The sequence below is a fragment of the Scomber scombrus genome, chromosome 7 (assembly GCF_963691925.1).
Source record: "Scomber scombrus chromosome 7, fScoSco1.1, whole genome shotgun sequence".
Taxonomy (NCBI): Eukaryota; Metazoa; Chordata; class Actinopteri; order Scombriformes; family Scombridae; genus Scomber; species Scomber scombrus.
Window position 1 is genome coordinate 22,253,272 of NC_084976.1, and position 20,612 is coordinate 22,273,883.

The 20,612-nt window shown below is 37.9% G+C and overlaps 2 protein-coding genes across 3 annotated transcripts; both read left to right on the forward strand.

The window, feature by feature from the left end:
- The first annotated feature begins 100 nt into the window (after positions 1-100).
- brd2b (bromodomain containing 2b) lies at positions 101-15,647 on the forward strand. 2 transcript variants are annotated; one of them, XM_062423277.1, is made up of 13 exons: positions 129-219; positions 3,482-3,555; positions 5,940-6,228; positions 6,791-6,928; positions 8,455-8,599; positions 8,817-8,980; positions 9,354-9,851; positions 10,405-10,533; positions 10,658-10,903; positions 10,993-11,246; positions 11,752-12,068; positions 13,552-13,680; positions 13,817-15,647. In XM_062423277.1, the coding sequence occupies exons 3-13, from the start codon at positions 5,968-5,970 to the stop codon at positions 13,945-13,947; spliced, it is 2,412 nt and encodes an 803-aa protein (XP_062279261.1). In that variant the 5' UTR covers positions 129-219; positions 3,482-3,555; positions 5,940-5,967; the 3' UTR covers positions 13,948-15,647. The 2 variants fall into 2 exon arrangements, with proteins under 2 accessions (XP_062279260.1, XP_062279261.1); XM_062423276.1 differs by lacking the exon at positions 3,482-3,555 and having other exon boundaries at positions 101-219.
- Positions 14,759-20,512, forward strand: LOC133983924 (H-2 class II histocompatibility antigen, A-U alpha chain-like). Its single transcript, XM_062423136.1, has 4 exons — positions 14,759-14,821; positions 17,478-17,697; positions 19,044-19,328; positions 20,382-20,512. The coding sequence occupies exons 1-4, from the start codon at positions 14,759-14,761 to the stop codon at positions 20,510-20,512; spliced, it is 699 nt and encodes a 232-aa protein (XP_062279120.1).
- Positions 20,513-20,612: the final 100 nt, after the last annotated feature.

Here is a 20,612-nt window from a genome sequence, read left to right on the forward strand (position 1 = left end):
CAGAATCACACAAAACGTCACAGGAAATACGTGACGCGTCCACGTGTGGGTTTATATAGCGTCAAGCGGAAGCGTTTAGGCGCCATTTCATTGCGGAGTCGCTCGGTAGCGTTACACCGTTAAAAACACAAAACAGCGTCAACAGCGGCGGAATAATAATAATAATTGGATTGTAAATAACAGCCCGATGGAAGCGGCTGTCAACCCGCCTCACGACAGGTAATGTCAGCATAGCTTTGTTTTTTAAAGATTTAATCGGATTTGTGCAAATTAAGCTAAGTAATGTTAAAATATAATACGTTACTGATACCGTTAGCTGCCTGTTATAAAGAGCTAGCTTGTTTTGCGAGGATTTAGCCAGCTAGTGTATGCACGATTTATTAAATGTCAATTAAATTGTAGCTTTTCTTGCCGTTTTTCTCCTGCTTTTACAGAAGAGCTGGCACTGAAAGTACAATTGACAGCTGCAGCCCCACCGGCAGGGTTGAACCCGGCTGCTGCTCCCTCTGCCAGGTGTTATGGTTTATCTGGTGACCGTGTTAACTGGTGACTTTCTCACATTACATTACGTTACGAGAGGTGAATGAGTCCTCTGAACACAATTTAACTTGCATACATGATTAGATATTAAATCATATGAATGTGTATTTTATAAGACTTAAACTACAATCAAAGGCTTTGAGGAGAGAAAGTCGCCAGATAATACGGTCACCAGTTAAACCATAACACCTGGCAGAGAGAGCAGCAGCCGGGCTGAACCTGCCAGGTGTTATAGTTTCACTGGTGACCGTGTTAACTGGTGACTTTCTCTCCTTATAAAATACACATTCATATGAATAATATCTAATCATTAATGGACGTTAAATTGTGTTCAAAGGACTCATTCACCTCGCGTAACGTAATGTAATGTGAGGAAGTCCCCAGTTAACACGGTCACCAGATAAACCCAAACACCTGCAGGGTTCAGCTTGGCTGCTGCTCCCTCTGCCAGGTGTTATGTCGAAATCTGTTCCCCTGACAATATGTGTTCCCCTCCTTCCTACTTTCCCCATATAACCAATAATCAAATTGTCTTTTGAGGTGCTTAATCTCAACCCAAATACTATTACATTAACCCTCAATTACCTAACCTTATCTCCAAAACGCGAATGATGATATTTCTAACCAGAGGAGGGAGGAGGCATTATTTTAACAGGGGAACCGATTTCAACATAACACCCACACACACACACTCTCTGTCTCTCTCTCTCTCTCAAATGTCTGTCAGTCGGGTCATTCACAGGGTCCTGGAAAACCTGGAAAAATGATTGACCAATTTTATGGTCATGGAAAATAAGAGAGTATTAGTGTATGGCGTGATAACTTGTCTGTCATACTGTAGCAGCTGAAAATGTCCTGGAAAATGGTTAAATAGAGAGCTAAACGCTAATCTGTCAGCTCATGTGACCATCACACACACACACACACTTGATAACTGGTAATAAATATCCTGTATGTGTGTTTATGCTTCTGCACACAGTGTATTTTATTTTAAGGGAGGAAGTAGCAGCTTGCAATGAAGTGTTAGATTCTTGGTAGTCATTATTATTCTTGCAGTAGCAGCTCTGTTAGCTTAGCTTCTGTGTGTCGGTGTGTTTATACGCTGCGGCAATGTGACAGGAATCGACACACAGGTTATTCGTTTAGCTTTTATATCCAAAGCTACGCAGTTAGAGAAATGCTGTGTGCTTTGCTTTTTGTATTTATTATTTGGAGGAGGATGAGGAGGAGGAAGAAGGAGGGGGTTAGATAAATCTCATTCTGTGTCTGTCATTGTGAGGCTGTGTTTACAAACACTGAGGGCGGGGCGTCTCAACCACGCTGCTGCTGCTGCTGGAGGGTAAACCTTAAAGAGTTTTTCATTTGAATTTAAATACATATAACTGGTTTTGTAGGTATTTATTGTGAGTGATAATCATGGTATACAGATTACTAGTTACCCTTTACTTATGTTTTCAGCTGTTTATAGGGTAAAAGTACCTATGAACCCTTACTTACTGTTCATATTCCGACTCATAATTAGTCTCTACACTAATTCACATTCATATTTGATTAATCTTAAGGGGGAAAAAAACACATTCACAATCACTATTTTATAGTCTAGGAGAACATTTTATAAAATATACTGAATACAACATGTTTTAATGCTTTTTTTTCTTCTTTCTTTTATATGTATAATTGCATACATAAAAATGTGTATCAGCTGCAAAAAGATTTTTATTTCCATTTTTGTATACTGCCGGTCACATTAGGAAAAGTCCGGCTATCAGACATGTATTGGGTGTTTTTACAGTTCTAAAATGTAAAAAACAACAGTATGTAAGCTCACCAAAATCTAAGTTGAGGTGTTTTTCATGGAGACTGACATGATTTATAAGGAAGATCATTTCTTATAAAGCAAGATTTATCTCTCATGTAGATTGAATATAAAATAAAGATATTTTATGAAAAAAGTCAAAAGTCTGACATGAGCTTAATTGGTACTGTGACACCATTTAAGCCCCCGTGTGCTCCAAATTAGCTCACGTCATGATTTATTTACAAAATATGAAAAAAATATTGATTTCAAAAACAGCAATATATGTATTCAGTAACATGTTGAATATTTAAGAAATGAGGGATAAAACCCTCCTGAGCAAAATCTTAAAGGTCTGACTTCAGATGTTTCCCCCTTTTTATAATCATCAACATTTTCATAAGGAACTGTAATTTAATTACACATTTTTTCTCAGTAACTGTAACAGATACCATTTATTTTATGATTAAATACTTCTAGTTACTCCCCAACACTGGTGACGGTTGCTGATTAGCAGAAGTTGTTTTAAATGCAGGATGAAACAGTCAAAACAGTCACAGGCATGAGGCTGCACTAATAATAAACGATTAGATCCTAGACAAATAAATTCAACTGGATTATTTTACCCCCCCCCCGAAGGATCACGGTTGTGTTCACACGTTACATAATATCCTGCATTTTTCACCAAAAGCCTCAAATATTCACTGAAACAGATCTAGGGCTGCAACTAATGATTATTTTCATTATAGTTAAATCCAAGGGGTTTAATATCGCCCACTGGATAACTTTTGCAAAGTATGAAAATTGCAATTGAAAAAACGATGAATACATATTGTACTTATATTTAAAACATTCAGATATTAAACATCAATCAGCAGCTTCTGTGCAAAATAATCTAAAAAAAGACAATATGGTTGAAATTGCACTTCATTTTTCACAGTAAATAGATGGTTTATTATAGTAAAGTTATAATATATATTATTTATAGGTTATTATGCAGCGGTGTTATTGGTCGTGCCCACTTGAGATGAATTTGGGTCGTATGTGGCCCCTGAACTAAAATGAGTTTGACACCTCTGGTTTAATCTGTCCATTATTGTCTTCATTAATTAATTAGTCTTTTGGTCTTCTTTTTTTAAATATCAGAAAATTTCAAGGTGTGCCTCTGACGAACTAACCTGAGAATTCATCCTTGGACACAGTTTGGGGGAAAAAGGCAGGTACGTTTAAAAAAAAAAAAAAAAACTTGGCAGTTGATCGGATAAAACTTTTGTCTATCATGATCCTGACCACTGTTGGTTTATAGGATTAGATAAAATGAAATATTACTTTTTTTAGTCCCTCAGTGGGGAAATTTACATTACTGCAGCAGCAAGTAGCAAATAAGAAGAGAGATCATCAATAGAAAGAATAAAGGACAATAAATAATAAGTAACACGTGATAAAAAGATTACAGTGGTTAAAAAAAAAGTAACAATATGTACAAGACTAATAATGCTGGTGAATTATAAAATACCTGTGTTTATTGTGATTGCATGGATTTTAAAGTGGAAAAATAAATATATGTACACATATACTGCACGGTTGAACTGAGTAATAGTTAAAAACAAAAGAGTGTTGTAGCTAAACACATCCTGATTTAGTAATTTATTGGACATAAGTGTACTAGAAAATTCAGATTAATTAGACCCATTAAAAAAGCAAACTAAAACAAATATATACAGTGTGTCAGCTTTAATACACTGATCAATATCTAATAAAAATATCCAGGGTATTACTAGTAAAATAACAACCCGTTATTTCAGATTATTTACTATTATTTTAATTTATCTTGTTAAGTAAAAAGTTTAAATAAGTGGATCTTTTTAATGTTTATTTAACTAGCCGTGTGTTTTCAGTCGGGCCATGTGGTGTTATTTTTTTTACTCCTTGTGTTGCTGGGATTTTGACAGATGTAGAAAATCAGCTCACAGGCTTTACCACAGTTTGTGTGTCAGTGGGTCAGATGACTGTCCTGTTGGGTTAAACTTTACATTGCATTTGACTCATTTGTCATACTGACTGTAGAGTAGTGGGCTCCCTAATACTTATGGGAGGAAACTAGAGCACATAAATTGAACACAGGAAGCTCAGAGTTGGATGTGTCTGAGCTGGTTAGGCTCACATTTTTAAAGCATATTTTCATAATCAGAATCAGCTTTATGCAAACAAGGAATTTGACTCTGGTATCTTTTGTTTCTCAGTGAACTTACACACAGTGATGTTCAGGAAGATGCAAAAACGGCCGAAACAAAGACAATTAAACATAGCATAGCATTATTGTGCTAATTCAACAACACTGCAATTTTTTAACATTATTTACATTTTTTTTGCATATTTTAATTGCAATGAAAAAAAAAGGATTATTTCTAAAAAAATAAAAAGTGTCTCCAAACTTCCACATTTCAAAATAAAACGTCTCATTGAGCACGTTGACTGTCAAAGACAGACGGAGGCTGTGAGTCAGTGCTTTAATTTTAATACCACGAAGTGAGACATACTCAGTTTAACTTCCACTTCCACACACAGGAGTTGATGCTGAACCTGAATATTTTCTCATGATTAACAGTAAAGAAATGCGCCACAGTTTTAAATATTTATATTGATGTAAATGTGATAATAATATATAATACGCAGCCTCATTATAAATGATTGTTTGTTTTTCTTTAGCTGGTGACGACACATGAAGCTGTGTTGGTTCCCATGACTGTGATAAAAGTAGCAGCCTATTGATAGTATCCTGGTTTTACTGGAGGACGTAAACTGAGGGGTGTGGGGGGATTTGGGGGGGTTACAGCTAAAGCTTCACTGATCATGAGGGTAACAGGAATTAATCAATCATGTATAGGCTGCAGATTCTCCATTAGGGCTCCTGAGAGTGAGCTAGGGCTGCACAATTTGGTGAAAAAGTCATATTGCGATTATTGTGGAAAGCATTGCGTTATAATAAATTAAATGGTATCATGAGTGTATAATTATTAACGATTTTGTGACTCTAACTTACCAATAGCGAGGTGAAGTTTATGTCCATTGATTAAGCTCCACCCCTTTCACAATGTTAGTACGGTTATCTGTTGTCATAGCAACCTGACGCTCCTCCCTCTTTGCTAATTGAGTACAGGGGCATCATCAGTACGTTATGGAGTCGGTTTGTGTTTCGTTTTGTTCACATGCTGGTCGTCTCTTTATTATTAGTTAGTTGGCGCTTTTCACCTTGATGCATTCATATTTTTCTTTGTGATGTTTAAGCTGCTGATATAAATTTGTTGTGTTGCTGCGTGACGTGGAGACTTTCATTTGTGATGTTTTACAGAGGACATCTTTCTGCTCGATGTCACTGATTTTAAATCCAGAATCCTCTGAACTACGGAAGCCCAAGAGGAACATTAAAGAGAACCGATTTTCATTAAAAACAAATCGTCCTTAACTGCAAATTTGAATTAATCAATAAAATCGATTTATCACCCTACTGTGGAGCTTCTTTATTTTTGTATTCTCACACTAAAAAATGAGTTCCCTATTCTTTTCTTTTTTATTAATCCTTTATCACATCTCTTTTCTCTAGCTCTCTGGTCGGGTTGTCCGGTGGCGGGATGGACCAACACTCCAGCTCGGGCAAACGCATCCGCAAGCCTTCCCTGCTGTACGAAGACTTCGAGAGCCCCTCTCTACCGCACAGCATGCCCCAGGGTCCCCCCGCCCCGCCGCAGCCCCCGGTGAAGGATCCCTCTCGACCGAGCCGCATGACCAATCAGCTGCAGTACCTCCAGAAGACGGTGATGAAGTATCTGTGGAGGCATCACTTCGCCTGGCCGTTTCACGAGCCGGTGGACGCTTACAGGCTGAACTTACCGGTGGGTTTCAGTGAAATGTTTGAGCTAAGAGAGATTTTCACTTTCATTATGAGTTGTAGTTCTGTTTGTACAACTCATGGAAGTACTGGAAGCTCAGATGATAAAGTAAATAAATGCTGCTATTGTTAGACGTTCATTTATCCTTTATTTACAGTGTTCATCCTGCTCCACAAGGGTTTTTTGGCTCATTTTCTTAAAGCTTTCATGTGTCTCACTCTTCTAGTTTAGTTTTAGTTAAGTTAGTTAGTTAAAACACATTATTCAAACACATACACATGAATACAAAAAATGGTTCAAACACACATATTTGAAAACTACTGATGTTAATAATAGTGATGATCTGAATAGAGGGTTAGATGAGATGTGTGACTCCTAACAAAACGTTACTGTAGGATCAACATTTTAGTAGTAGTAGTAGGAAAAGTATATTACATAAACTATTTTACAATATGAAAGATGGGGATAAATTAGAATGTAATAAAGAGTAAGAAGACGGTTTGTGTGACCAATAATACCTTATTGTCTCTCTTCTCTTTCTGCCCTTTTTTTTTTTTTTTTTTAGGATTACCATAAAATCATCAAACAACCGATGGACATGGGCACCATCAAGAAGCGCCTGGAAAACTACTTCTACCGCAGTGCGAGTGAATGCATACAGGACTTCAACACGATGTTCACCAACTGCTACATCTACAACAAGGTAAGTTTAAAAGGTAAAAAATGTGATCTTCATCCATCCTTTTTTTTTCAAGTTTCTCTCTTACTCATTATTAAACTACTCTCATTATTATGTTTAAATACCAGGTGGATCGTTACTCACAGCAGGGGTAAAACACTTCTTATATTAAACACAAGGCGTTGACGACAGCACAGGGAAGAGCTACAGTGCTGACGTTGAAAATATGTGTTTTGTGGTTTAAGCTTCACCCAAACTACAGGAAGTGTCTGACGCTGTAAAACTGACACGCTTACTAAGAAGTGTTGGAAAAATATCCAAATTTAGATTCAACATCTAATTTTAATATAGTTTGTTGTTTTAACTGACTTAACAAAAAACCTGATCCGGGCCCCCAGGTGCAGACTCAGGAATATTCAGCACATTGTGAGAAAGAGAGTGTAATTTTAAACCTTTTCTCAGTTTCCCATGAGAGAAATGTTCATCTCACACTTTACAAATAGAAACTTGACTGTAATACTCTGCTTTCCTAATATAATACAAGAACATGTGCAGGCCTGCAAACAGTGAACAGTATAAGCAAGACGGGGGAAATGAAAATGACGGGTTGTCTTGGATCTGTCCAAAAGTGAATATTTTCTGGTGTAAGATTTATTCAGAACTAGTGACTATATTTGGGGCAGACGTTACATTTAACTGGGACGAACCCCTTTTTGGGCGTGTACACTCAACAAATGTAAGTGTATAAACAAAATATCTGAGTGTAGCTGCTAGAAAAGCAATCACAAAGAAATGGCTTAAGCCAGACATCCCATCTATAGACGGCTGGTACAATATAATTTATGAAATATATTTGTAATGAAAATAATCACTTTCTCCATGAGGCTTCAGCTAATTTTCCAAATTTGAGGACATTTGGAAGGAATGGAAAATGTATATATCCCTAAAACACCCTTCTTTTGTTTAAGTTTCTTTTATTTCTTTCACCCCGTTGTTTTCATATTACGGTTTATTTTCTTTTATTACAATGGAAAACACCCCATGTTCATATTGTACTTGTGCTCTATGTGTGTTATTTTATAAATGAAAAAATGGATCACTGTGTAAAAACAAGTAATTACGCAATTAAGATGACTATATGTAATATTGTTGACACACCAAATAAAGGAAAAGATGTTTTCAAAAACTGTAAAGTTGTCAAGAGACCAAATGACCAAATTCCAGCTTTCATTAGGTATTAACAAAGTGCCTTTTTATATCTAAGTTGTAGTTCTCTAAAGCAACTAAACTATTTTTATTTTCTTTATTAATTTCATACATAATTAATAATAATAAATCCCCAGCACATGATGCAAATATTAGTAAATTTGTGTCTAGCGTATGGTATATACATGTATTTTATAAATCATCACATTGTATTGACATTTCTATTATTGGCACACAAATTAATCATTAAATCATCACAGATGTTGTTAAATAAGTGCTCTAAACTGCTATAATCAACTGTTATGGCTTTACAGTATGTGTTAATAAGTTATTTTCTTGCTTAGCCGACAGACGACATCGTGCTGATGGCCCAGCCCTTAGAGAAGATTTTTCTCCAGAAGGTGGCCCAGATGCCCCAGGACGAGATTGAGCTACCTGTTCCAGCTCCTCGAAACAAAAACAGCCGAGGAAGAGGCTCCAAATCTAACTGTGAGTAGAAGTGACAGCACACTTTGTCACCTGAAATCTTCTGAGACTTTCTGAAGGTTCTTGTCACAAAACATGCAAATTGGACACATTTTCAGTGTCATATCAGCATCTGTACGTCTCCCCCGACAATATGCTTCATTCAGACTATTTTGCACCAACTTATATCACCTGTAATCCCGAGTTATATCTCTAAAATTATACCTTATTTTTTTTCCAGCGTCGAGGGCTCAGCAGGTGCCAGCAGTGTCGCAGTCGGCTTACTCTCCCTCTTCCTCAGACACCGGGGAGTCGATGCTGGCCAACTCTCCCCAGACTGTGCTGACCAAAAGCCTGCCTCTAGCAAACATCATGGGCATACCCCCAACGCAGCCCACAACCAAGGTACATGCTAATAACACATTACTAGTAAAGATAATTAGATATTTATAAAGTGGTTGTATATAGATTGACATTTGATGCACAATACAGGAATGCTGAAGCAGTGAAGTGTCTCAAAAGGCAGAAGTTATACAGATTTGTATGTTTGTTTATTGTAAAATAGTGATGTCTCTGCTCCAGTCACGCAACTTTTGTCCTCTTGTGTCAATTTTGACTGCTTATAAAGTGCAAATCATCACCCAATTCATGAATGTAGTGATTATACTTGCAAATAATTTAGTATGAAAATTTTGTTGATTTTCTAGCATTATGATGACTGGAATTGAGCCATATTGACTATCGTAGTGGCTTTTAACCTCTTTATTTCTCTTTGTAGAAGAAAGGTGTGAAACGTAAGGCAGACACCACCACACCCTCCACCATGGGCTTGACTGTGGGCATGGCGGGAGCAACGCACATGGTGGGCTTAGGCAAGGGAGGCCACGGGGGCCAAGTCCACGACTCCTCCATGCACAGCATCTCGTCCATGGGAGGTATGAGTTTAGAGACTCCGCCTGGAATGGGACTGGTTAGAAGCCCTGGAGGTCCTGTCCTGCTCCAGCCAATGATGTCCGGCACTGGGCGCAGAGTGGGCAGCGGACGCCCCATCAAACCTCCTAAGAAGGACTTACCGGATTCTGTCCAACCTCAGCCATCAAGGAAGGGCAAACTGAGCCCACAGCTGAGGTACTGCAGCGGGCTGCTGAAGGACATGTTGTCAAAGAAACACGCTGCGTACGCCTGGCCTTTCTACACACCCGTGGACGCAGGTTCACTGGGACTGCACGACTATCATGATATTATCAAGTGTCCCATGGATCTCAGCACCATCAAGGTAACATCTCATACTTGGAGCTCAGGGAAAGACTACTGCTCCCACTAATTGCACATTAAAGGGATGAGTGAAGTTTCAAATTTCTGACTTCACACTGTGATGAAGAACATGGAGGCAAACTTTGAGGGTGAAAATCGGTACTGTAAATTAAAGTTTAATTGAAGCTCATATGAAGCAAAATAGTCAAATCAAGTAGATATCTTTGAAAGTTACTGTCTTTTTAGTGCCAAAATCCCCTTTTTTTGTTATTATACTTCCACTGCAGCTCAACAGGGAAACACAAAGAGGGAATTTGATGCTAAAAAGACTGTAAATGTGTCAGATATCCACTTTATAGTAGGGCTGGGCAATAAATCAATATTATATTGATAGCATGATATTTTGTAGATTTCGTCTTAGATTTTGAATGTTGTAATATGTTGATATGGAAATTGCAAATTGTCACATAAGAAATGAAACACGGATAAAACTGGGAAAAGCTTCCAGAAAAACCCAAATGTACGAGTGTAGTAGGTCGTAGAGCTAATGTTTTCCTTTGTGAACTCTTCATCAGAGGAAGATGGACTGTCGTGAATACAGGGACGCTCAGCAGTTTGCCAGCGACGTCAGGCTCATGTTCTCCAACTGCTACAAGTACAACCCTCCCGACCATGATGTTGTTGGCATGGCACGGAAGCTGCAGGTAAGCTCACAAGTTTAATCCTACTTTTTTGAATTTAAGCAGATAAGATGACACATCTGCAGAATTAAAATAAAAGTCATTCGTTACTTTTCTCACTCTTTTGATCTGCGTTTCTTTATCCCAGGATGTGTTTGAGTTTCGTTTCGCCAAGATGCCAGACGAGCCACACATGGATCACACGGCCATGTCGATGAGCGGCCACCCAACTTCCTCGTCCTCGTCGTCTTCCTCGTCCTCGTCCTCGTCTTCCTCCACCTCCGAGAGCGAGCCCAGCAGTGAGACTGAAGAGAGCGAGAGCAGCCCCAGCTCAGACAGCGAGGAGGAGCGAGCGCATCGCTTGGCTGAGTTACAGGACCAGGTGTGCACACAAGTAAGATCTCCAGTACTATTTATTTATCTAAATCATGTGGAAATAAAAAAAAGTTTTCACAGTAATCATCTTTAAAAAATGTTTCATAGCTCCGGGCCATGCACGAACAGCTGGCCGCCCTCTCCCAAGGACCCATCATAAAGCCCAAGAAGAAGAAAGAGAAGAAGGAGAAAAAAGAGAAGAAAAAAAAGAAGAAGGTGGAGAAGAGAAGTCGAGTTAGCAGAAGCAGAGCTGGCTCTGAAGAATGGAAGATGCCCGGCAAGATACTGAAGAGCAAGTCTGCCAGAGCGGCTGCATCCCAGCCCAAGAAAAGCCAGGGAAAGAAGAGCAACAAGAACAGCAAGTTAGTACTTCTGTTACCTCTTCACACTATTTTAAAGGTTTTAATTCAGTAATATCAGTATTAGCTAGAGCAGGGGTATTCAATTAAAATTCACTGAGGTCTAATTTGTGAAGATTTCTTCATGTGAAGATCCAGAACATCATAATGTCCGTGTTATTTTTCAGTACCTTGAAGTAGCATTGTAGTTACATCAGCATCTGTGTCTAGTGGGAAGATTGTAGACTGTCAAATAAATACAGTAGAATTAATTTATTAGTATTTACACTGAACTTGTGGGATTCAAATAAATAATAAAATTTAAAAGATTTAAAAACGAATAAAATACATTTCAAATAAGGATTGCATTTTAAAATAAAGTGCATTACAGAAAGCTTTTGATTGTTCTTCTTAAATAAAGTGCTTACTTTTAGAGAAATAAAACATAATCCCCTTAAGCTTATACCCAATAATGTCCCTTAATGTCTTTTTTTTGTCCTGACGGTATCTTCCTTTTTTAATTATTTAGAGCTGCAAAGAAGCCGTTCTACCCCCCGGTGGCCCCTTCCATGCTGCCACACTACGACTCCGAGGAAGAGGAGGAGATTGTGCCCATGTCGTATGATGAGAAGCGTCAACTGAGTCTCGACATCAACAAGCTGCCGGGCGAGAAGCTTGGTCGCGTGGTCCACATCATCCAGTCCAGGGAGCCTTCACTGAGGGACACCAACCCCGAGGAGATCGAGATTGACTTCGAAACGCTCAAACCGTCGACGCTGAAAGAGCTGGAACGCTACGTCATGACCTGTTTGAGAAAGAAGCCTCGTAAGCCGTTCACTGAGCAAGGTCAGTAAAGTAATTTGATTGGAGCTGCAAATGACTCTGAAAAGCTTTAAATCTAATTGGAGGATCTGGAGGCAGCAAATATTTGGCATTCTTGCTTCAAGGTCACAAGCCAAAACATGCTAGTGTGATAATATAATTCTTCTTACTTCAAGTGTTGCTGAAGCTTTGACTTTCTTCAGACTTGTTTCCCTTCTCAGTTCTCCTTGGAAGTAGATGAAGTTGTGCCAGAAACCTCCGCCCTGTTTCTCCAGAAAAATGAAACATATTGTTCTGGTGCTCATGGTGACGTCTTCAAATTGTGTCTGATCAACAAAACTAATCACTGCAGTTACAGACGATGGTTTCATTTTCCCTTTAGAGGAGAATCATTTATCGAGCAGGCAGTGTGGAGAAAACCTCAACTGCAGCTTTGGTTTGTGGTTAAACTTAAGTGTTCGAGGACCATTAAAGAGTTTGGATCAATAAGTGTCCCACATACATTTTGAAAGGGTATTAAAGCTCCTTGTCCATTAATTCTCTGACCACAGAAAGGACCAGAACATTAACTGCATCTCAAATAATACTCAATAACTCCTGAAAACAGTTTCATCAGCTGTCAGATGGAGAACTCTAAACCAGTGGTCAGTAGGGCTGCAAAGGGGCGGAAGATTTCCTGTAAATTTCCAGAAACTTAAACTGGGGAATTTTGGAAATATTCCTAATTGGAAACTTTCTATGGGAATTGTGGGAATATATGGGAATTACCTGGAAATTTGGGGTAATTTATACAAACTGTATCAACTGTATACAAACATGAATATAAACATTTAGTTTTGTCATAAGCAGACATGCATGCAATCTAATACAATTTTTTTTTTTTTTTAAGCCATTTTGACTGATTTATTTGTGATTACAACTTTACTCAATTCCTGCATTGAACAACAAAAACATGAATGTTGAGTAAAATAAACATTATTCCCTTCTAGAAATCATGTGTGCATGTGATGGAGGAGTGCACAGTGCATGTAGGGGGTTTGGCCCTGCAGTGACTAATGTGCTATGTACATGTGATTGAGGAACAGGGAAGACTGTATTTGAATTAAATGGTTGTTTTTAACCAAGATTATGCTGGAAGATGTACATTTTAGTTCCCTGTAATTTTGTAAATTTCCAGTTTATTTTCATTAATTCCCATGAATAGTTTCCAACTTTGAAAATTCCTGGAATTTTGCAACTCCAGTGGTCTCCAACTGCCCTGTATGTTTTAGGTATCGCTCCACTCTAACACACCTGATTCTAATTATTAACTCGTTATCCAGCCTGTTGACGAGCTTCAGCTGCTTGATAACGAGCTAATTATTAGAATCAGGTGTGGTGGAGATACCTAAAAACATGCAGGAATGAATCAGACCTGCAGATAACTATCAAAAGAAATGTCTGACTGCAGCTCATTTACACCAGTATTCTGTTTCATAACTTCCATGTTGTCATTTCTCACTTTTAGTTGTAAAGAAAGGCGATGTTCCCAAGTCTAAAGAGGAGCTGACTCTGGAGAAGAGGAGGGAGCTCGAGAAGAGGCTGCAAGATGTCAGCGGGCAACTCAACTCCGTCAAGAAACCTGCGAAACCTAAAGGTGAGTCACATGCGACACCTTAAATGTTGCTTTTTAAATGTAAAAATTCTTCTTAATTATTGGTTTTCTCTTTTTTTAATCTCTGCCTGGTGTGTCTGTAATAATATAAATTGACTCTTATTTCTTCCCTCTACAGTGGAGAAGCCCAGTGCCGTAGAGACCAACGCCCAGCCCTCTCGCCTCAGTGGCAGCAGCTCCAGCTCCGACTCTTCCTCATCTTCCTCCTCCTCCTCGTCCTCAGACACCAGTGATTCAGACTCTGGTTGAGATCCTTAGTGCTGACTAAGAGAGAAAACACTAATAACTCAGGGACTTGGGCTGGCCCAGGACACAACACACCCTGAAAAAAACAGTAGTGGGCTGAGATATTAGATTATTGCAGCGAAAATCACACCAAGCTGACTACAAAAAAAATGTTTTGAATGTGGGACTGAGGGATGTGAAAAAATGTCTCTGTGGATAATCGTAGAACCCAAACACTAAATGCCTTTGGTTTCTCCATCCTCCCCTTTTGTAAATACATGTACAAATGTATGTTTCTTTTATAAAGAAGAATTTTATGGTGATCCCCAAAGAGGGAAGTGGACTAGTAATAATAATAATTATTAAAAAAAAAAAAAAAAAAAAATAGGATGTGAAAAGATGCGGCCCTTACTCCTAATCTGCTTTGGCTGGCCTTATGCTGTGTCCTCTATGGCGAGGGAATATGGAGAGTGTTATTTATTTGTTTTCTTCATCCACATTTCCTCAGATGTTACTGGAATTTGAACCAGCAACCTTTTTGGTCACAAGCCTTGTTTTTCTAACAACTGGTTATTTTAGATTATTCCCCCCCTACACACCTCACCCCACACTACTCAAACTCAGCCTTAATGATCTAGATTGTTGTTAATAGCTGATTATTATTATTATTATTAATATTATTATTATTGTTGAGAAGCCCCAGGATTTACTTCTCATGTTCACAGGTCGGGGAGCTATTGAGCAGTGAATGACTGTATGGTATCTGCCATATTCGGGTCAAATTTGACGTTGGTTACAGTTTGAGTTGTAGATCATCTCTGTTACGTTTACAAAAATGTTAAAATCTCAGTTTTACAGCGAGTTTTACAACCTGCCGTTCTTGGTTTTTGAACACAAGGTGGGTTTCATAGTACAGTATAGACACTGCTTAACATACTGTAATTACAACGTTTGCAATTAAGTAACAGTTTCATTCAGTTGTTATTGTTTTTATTGATGCACTTTCTCCTTTAAAAAAAAAAAAAAAAAGCCCACCAGCCATTTGAAGACACTCCAATCTTCTTAACATGACACTTAAACAAAATACTGTCTTCAGTATTTTCCCATCTGTTCATACAGCTCAGCTTCAATGTTGTTCTTGAAATGTCTCCTCTTGAGATCAAACAGTAAGTGTGTGTGTGTGTATCTATTTCTTAAGAGCTGAACTCCGGCTGCTGAAACGATCAGATTTATAGTGACGGTCAAACTCTCAAAATTTCCACATTTCTTTGTCTTGAACATGTAAAGTATCGCATTACTGTTTCTTGAAGACATTTTGTAGCACTTGGAAAAACACACAGCGACAGTTTCTTTAAAAGAAATCTTTCGGCACTTACTGGATAAAAAAAAAGAAGAAGAAATAGAAAAGAAAAAGACGTTGACTGAATAAACGCTACAAGATTCCCCACACAGAGACGGGAGAGTCCTCATAGTTCATAGTTGAAGCTGTTGTTAAATGTTCAGTGAAAGACGATACACTTGTATATACTTACACTGTATTTGCTGTTGCACAAATTATTGTATTTCTGCTGTTCGGTCTCTTCTATTTTTTTTTTTTCAGTTATCTTGTATCTTTTTCTTTTTTTTTTTTACATGCTAATATTTCTCATTCCAGTTAAACTGTCTTAGTTGTTTTCCTGAAGAATGTTCACATGAGCATCGCTGCCTCTCAGATGCATACTGTTCATTTGACAGCGTTGTTTATTAAAAATAGTTTCTTCTGTAAAAGGAAGTGGATTTCTGTCTGGCTGTGTGGCGTCTTTCATGTTGATTTAATACTTTATGGAGAGTTCAAATCAAGTGATTAACGAACAACATAGTTTATATAATATTAATAATATATCATTTTTAATAATTTAGGTCATTTATCAAGCAAATATGATAAACGTCTTCTGGTTTCAGCTCTTGAAGATTTACAGTTTTTCTTTGTTTTATATCAAAGATTGTTTTAACTATAAATGTTTAACTTATTCATACAAAACTAATTATTTAAAGGCTTCATTTAAATGCTCTGATAATATATAACAATTTTTCCCCCAGTGTTTCCTGAAATTATTTATCATTCAGTTCTAACTGCTAATTAAAATAATGGTTGTTATAAAGATGACACAAAATTAAGAGTATAGAGCACAATTTATTCCCTTTTTTTGGTCTTTTTTGTTGCTTTTAGAATTAAAATACTAACTCAAATATTAGATTAAAATAAACTGAAATATGATATTACAATTATTAGGTTATTTCAGAGCTTTAAAAACAAAAAATATATGCTGCACAATTAGTATAACCAAGATGTGTCCAGCTTAAAGATCTCCAAACAACTCTGTTCAACTAATAATACACTTTTTTTGTATTACTTACAAATCCTTAAAATTGATATCTAAAAAATACACTCTCTGCTCTCTGAAGATTAATCATCAATTTATTAATGACTGATTCGGTATTCATGATTGATTTGAGGAATTGAATATATGTATATAGACTAATTATAAGAGGCTACTGTGAAATGACCGAATATGAAGACAATGTAAGGGTTAAGTTTCATACTGGACCACAATTTGCTCCTTAGTTGTCGCGATTGTGTCACAAATAATGCTTGTAGCTTCACGCCTTAAACTCATATTTTCTGTGAGCACAGAGAAACGTTCCCCCTTCAGAAGAGGAATGTGACAAGAGGTTTTAAAAGTCAAACTCTGCACAAAAAAGCTCATAAATCCACCTGAAGAAAACACAGAAAAACACATTCTTTACTGGAAAGGGTTGTAATGATCACGTTCCTCCAGTAGGTGGCAGCAGTTAGCCATGTTCAAATCTGACTCACCTGTGCCTTCAATGTTTTCAAGGTGGAAACATTGTTGTCATTGAATTACAGCCAGTGATTGGTTTGTGGTGTCAGGAAGTTATTTTTTCAGAATATCTAGTAGTTTCATATTTGGGAGAGAAGAGCTACAGGCAGCGAGACCTGCTCAGTTTGGGTGTTGTTTGGTGGAGATGAACCTGATTGCAGTGCTGCTGGTTATCTGTCTTCCTCAATGCTGTCAAAGTAGGTTTTTGTAAAAGTGCATTGTTCGTGATTGAATGTTTTCAGATTTGTAAAGATAGTAAGTTAATTGCTACGTTAAGCATGTAAAAAGGTATGAAAAAGTGGGCAAATGTCATCTGTAGAGACTTATTACTAGCTTAATCAGCTATATATTATAACTAGTGTATAAAATAGACTTTTCCTTTCTTTCTTTGCTGTCTAAAAGGTCCCAAATTTCCTCTGTTTTACTGCCACTCAGCTATGTTTCTTTTTACAATAAAAATCATCATGCCTGCCAGCGTAGCTGATGATATTGTTTTTAAGACCTCTGTCCACATGAAGCTTAAGCATTAGACACCAGCTTTGCTCACAAAGACTACTTGAACCTACTTGACTGCACAGTGCAAACACCAAAATGCCAATGTAATACGTCTTTCTTACTTTTAAACAAACTGCAGGTGGACACTTGCTCCGCTTCTTGACCTTCTGTCAAAAGGACGTACCAGCAGACGGCCAGTATGATATTGAATTCGATGGGGACCAGCTCCTCTTTGTTGACCCTGTCACCTATCAGACGGTTCAGCGTCTGCCCGAGTTTGCAGAGCAGTGGACCCCTGATCCTGGATTGGCCCAAGACACTTATGTGTCTCTGGGTACCTGCAAGTACAACATCCCACGTGCCATAAAGGGAGAAAATCATCCTCCAGAGGTTATAGGTGAGGTGGGATTGAACAATAGCCGAAACACTGAATATCTCTGTCTTCCTTATTGTCATTCACCATTTTCACTGCAATCTTCTATAAGAATCTAAACCTTTCCTTACGTCCATATTTATATATTTAACATTTCATATCAGATCTCTGCCTGAGGATTCAAGTCTGCAGATAGAAGTTGTCAAATGTCAAGAACACAATTAATCAGTAAACACCTAGATTCACACTACTGCCTCCATCACACTAAAACTACACACACTAGATTATATATAGGACCAAATGTTAGTGAACCTATTACAGTGCAATGGTAGTAAGCTGTGATTATTAAGCACAAGTTAATGAGAGGAGTGTTCTGGTGTGTTTGTGTGTTTGTGAGGGAAGAACAGGTAACAGCGGGGAAATTCCTTTCAGGTTCAATTAACCTCTCTGGGTGAATAAACATGCTTGTATTGTCAGTAAAGATGAAGGTGTCTGTCCCTGTATATCACGTATCTCCACATGTGTGAGTTCCCTCTAATTAGAATATGTTCAATGATACTGGTATATGTTTATTTACGGCAGGTCTGCATTTACATTCGGACTAAAATTATCTTCAGCACTTTAGCTGTCCAAATTAGTCAAATAAAGTACAGATATCTTTCATAGTTACTGTCTTTTTAGTGATGAATTCCCTCTTTTTTGTTTCACTTCTGTCACTGAAGCTGAACAGGAAAACACTTGTCTGTTGCGACACAAAAATGCCTTTTTATTTACTATAAAAGGCCATAACTGTGGAAGATATCCACTTTATTATGACTAATTTGAGATGATGACTGAAGCCTTATATTGTCTTATAATTTTAATAAGTACATATATACATTTTAAATACATTTGATCTCAAAACAAAAGCTTTGAACAGGAGCAAAACCTTGTTTTACTTTCCATATGGATGCCTGACTGTTTTAAGACAGACTTGAACAATTGTGAACCTGTTCTTTAAGTAAACACATCTCTAGTTTTTTTTTCCACTCCCTGGGATGAATTTTGGCTCTGGGGGCAGCTTGTAAAACTGTGCAAAAGGTTTAAAGTTACTGGATGTAGACATTTTTTGGCTAAAATATGTGGACAGTCTTGCTGATGTCCCTTTATTTCAAATTAAGGTACAACTTAATGCATCTAAAAACAATAAAACAATGATACCTAGCTAAAATTGTGCTTCTGTGCACATAAAGAACTGCTTTTCGGAGTTTAGTGAGGAAGAATAACATCTTCGGACTGTATTTGAGGCCTTTGTCTCATGGGACAAGTTTGGAGTCTGTTGTTGCAGAGCGAATGTAACTTTAGATGTCTGTGTCTGTCAAACATCACAGTTAGTCCGACCTCCTTGATCTACCCAAGGCAGGAGATGGAGCCTGGAGTCCCAAACATCCTCATCTGCTTTGTCAATTACTTCCATCCTCCCAGAGTTGAGATCACCTGGACCAAGAACGGGCTGCTGGTGGACCAGAGTGAGGTCAGTCAGACCCAGTACTACTCCAACGAGGACTTCAGCTTTCGCATCTCGTCCTACCTGAGCTTCACTCCTGAGGAGGGCGACTTCTACTCCTGCAGTGTGGACCACATCAGCCTGCAGGAGCCTCTCACCAGGATCTGGGGTGAATAAGTCGTGTCATGATGAGTCCCAGTTATGAGATGCTTAGTGGTAAAAGTAGCAGAGAGGATATTTTGAGTTTTCAAGACAAGAAAAGATAATATGTGGAAAAGGGAAAATGCATGATATTTAAATTCTCACACATATTCAATAACTGTTAATTTCCTTCAACATAATATTTGATATGGTATACAGATGATTGATATGTAAAGATACACATAGATGAGCACAAATGAAGGCCACCTAACAGTGTGACGGCTATGCCAGTCAGTCAGTCCACCACTTTGACCCTGACTGAAATATCTCAACAACTATTGGACGGATTGCCATACATTTTTTCAGATACCCACAGTTCCTAAAGGATGCAGCCAAACGACTTAAGTGACTTTTTCTCTAATGCGATTATGAGGTTCATTCATGTCTACCTCAGGAGGAATTGCTGCTGATCCCCTGACTGTTTTTTGAGGTTAAAATTTTAATTTGTCCAATACTTTATGACCAAATATCTGCTAAACTAATGACATATGAGCGCCCTGGTGGCCAAATGGTCCAGCGGGGGGCCTTTGTAGCATGTAATGCTTCTCTCTCTGCCCTTGTTCTCTCTCTGTCATTTCACTATCAGCTGCTGTCCAATAAAGGTCAAAATGCCCCAAAACAAAGGCTATTAAGAAATAGTGACATCATCCTCACCTGTACTTTATATTTAACATGCTAAACTAAGATGATGAATATTTTATCCATTCAATTTGAACTCAAAGCAGGAATGAATTATGGTTTAAAACATAATAAAATTACAGTTTTGCAGTTTAAATCAACAAATCAATCATCCATATGTCAAATATTTATGATCCATCAATTATTTTAAACATTTATTCAGCAATAACTGCTCACTTCTGATACATTGTAAGTTAGTAAGAGCTTTGTTGAATATTAAATGTCAGCAAGTGATATTAGACAGCGTATTTTTCGTGCAAAATGTTGGCTTCAAAGATAATACTGGTGTCATGTTTTAAACTCCATCCACCGCCATCTGTTTTTCTGTTTTTTTTCCCCACAGAGGTTGACGTACACACAGACCAGCAGGTTGTGGAGACAGCGGTGTGTGTTTGTGGCGTGACTCTGGGGCTGATTGGAGTTGTCACAGGACTCTGGTTCATCCTGAAAGCCAACAAGTCCTGCCAAGCATAACAAACATCGAGAGCAATGCCTACATTTAGATGTCAGATGTGGGATTGTCTTTGAGATGGATTTGCCATTTTTAAAAAAGAAACACCTGCAATGTTTTTTA

What these genes read in the sequence shown, in the direction of transcription:
- LOC133983924 (XM_062423136.1), top strand. Translation starts at nt 14,759, where the DNA reads ATGTTAAAATCTCAGTTTTACAGCGAGTTTTACAACCTGCCGTTCTTG. An exon ending in TCTTGGTTTTTGAACACAAG is followed by an intron (nt 14,822 to 17,477) that starts GTGGGTTTCATA and finishes TTCTGTCAAAAG; the next exon opens with GACGTACCAGCAGACGGCCA. An exon ending in GCCTCTCACCAGGATCTGGG is followed by an intron (nt 19,329 to 20,381) that starts GTGAATAAGTCG and finishes TTTTCCCCACAG; the next exon opens with AGGTTGACGTACACACAGAC.
- brd2b (XM_062423276.1), top strand. Translation starts at nt 188, where the DNA reads ATGGAAGCGGCTGTCAACCCGCCTCACGACAG. An exon ending in CAACGCAGCCCACAACCAAG is followed by an intron (nt 8,981 to 9,353) that starts GTACATGCTAAT and finishes TTCTCTTTGTAG; the next exon opens with AAGAAAGGTGTGAAACGTAA. An exon ending in AGGACCAGGTGTGCACACAA is followed by an intron (nt 10,904 to 10,992) that starts GTAAGATCTCCA and finishes AATGTTTCATAG; the next exon opens with CTCCGGGCCATGCACGAACA.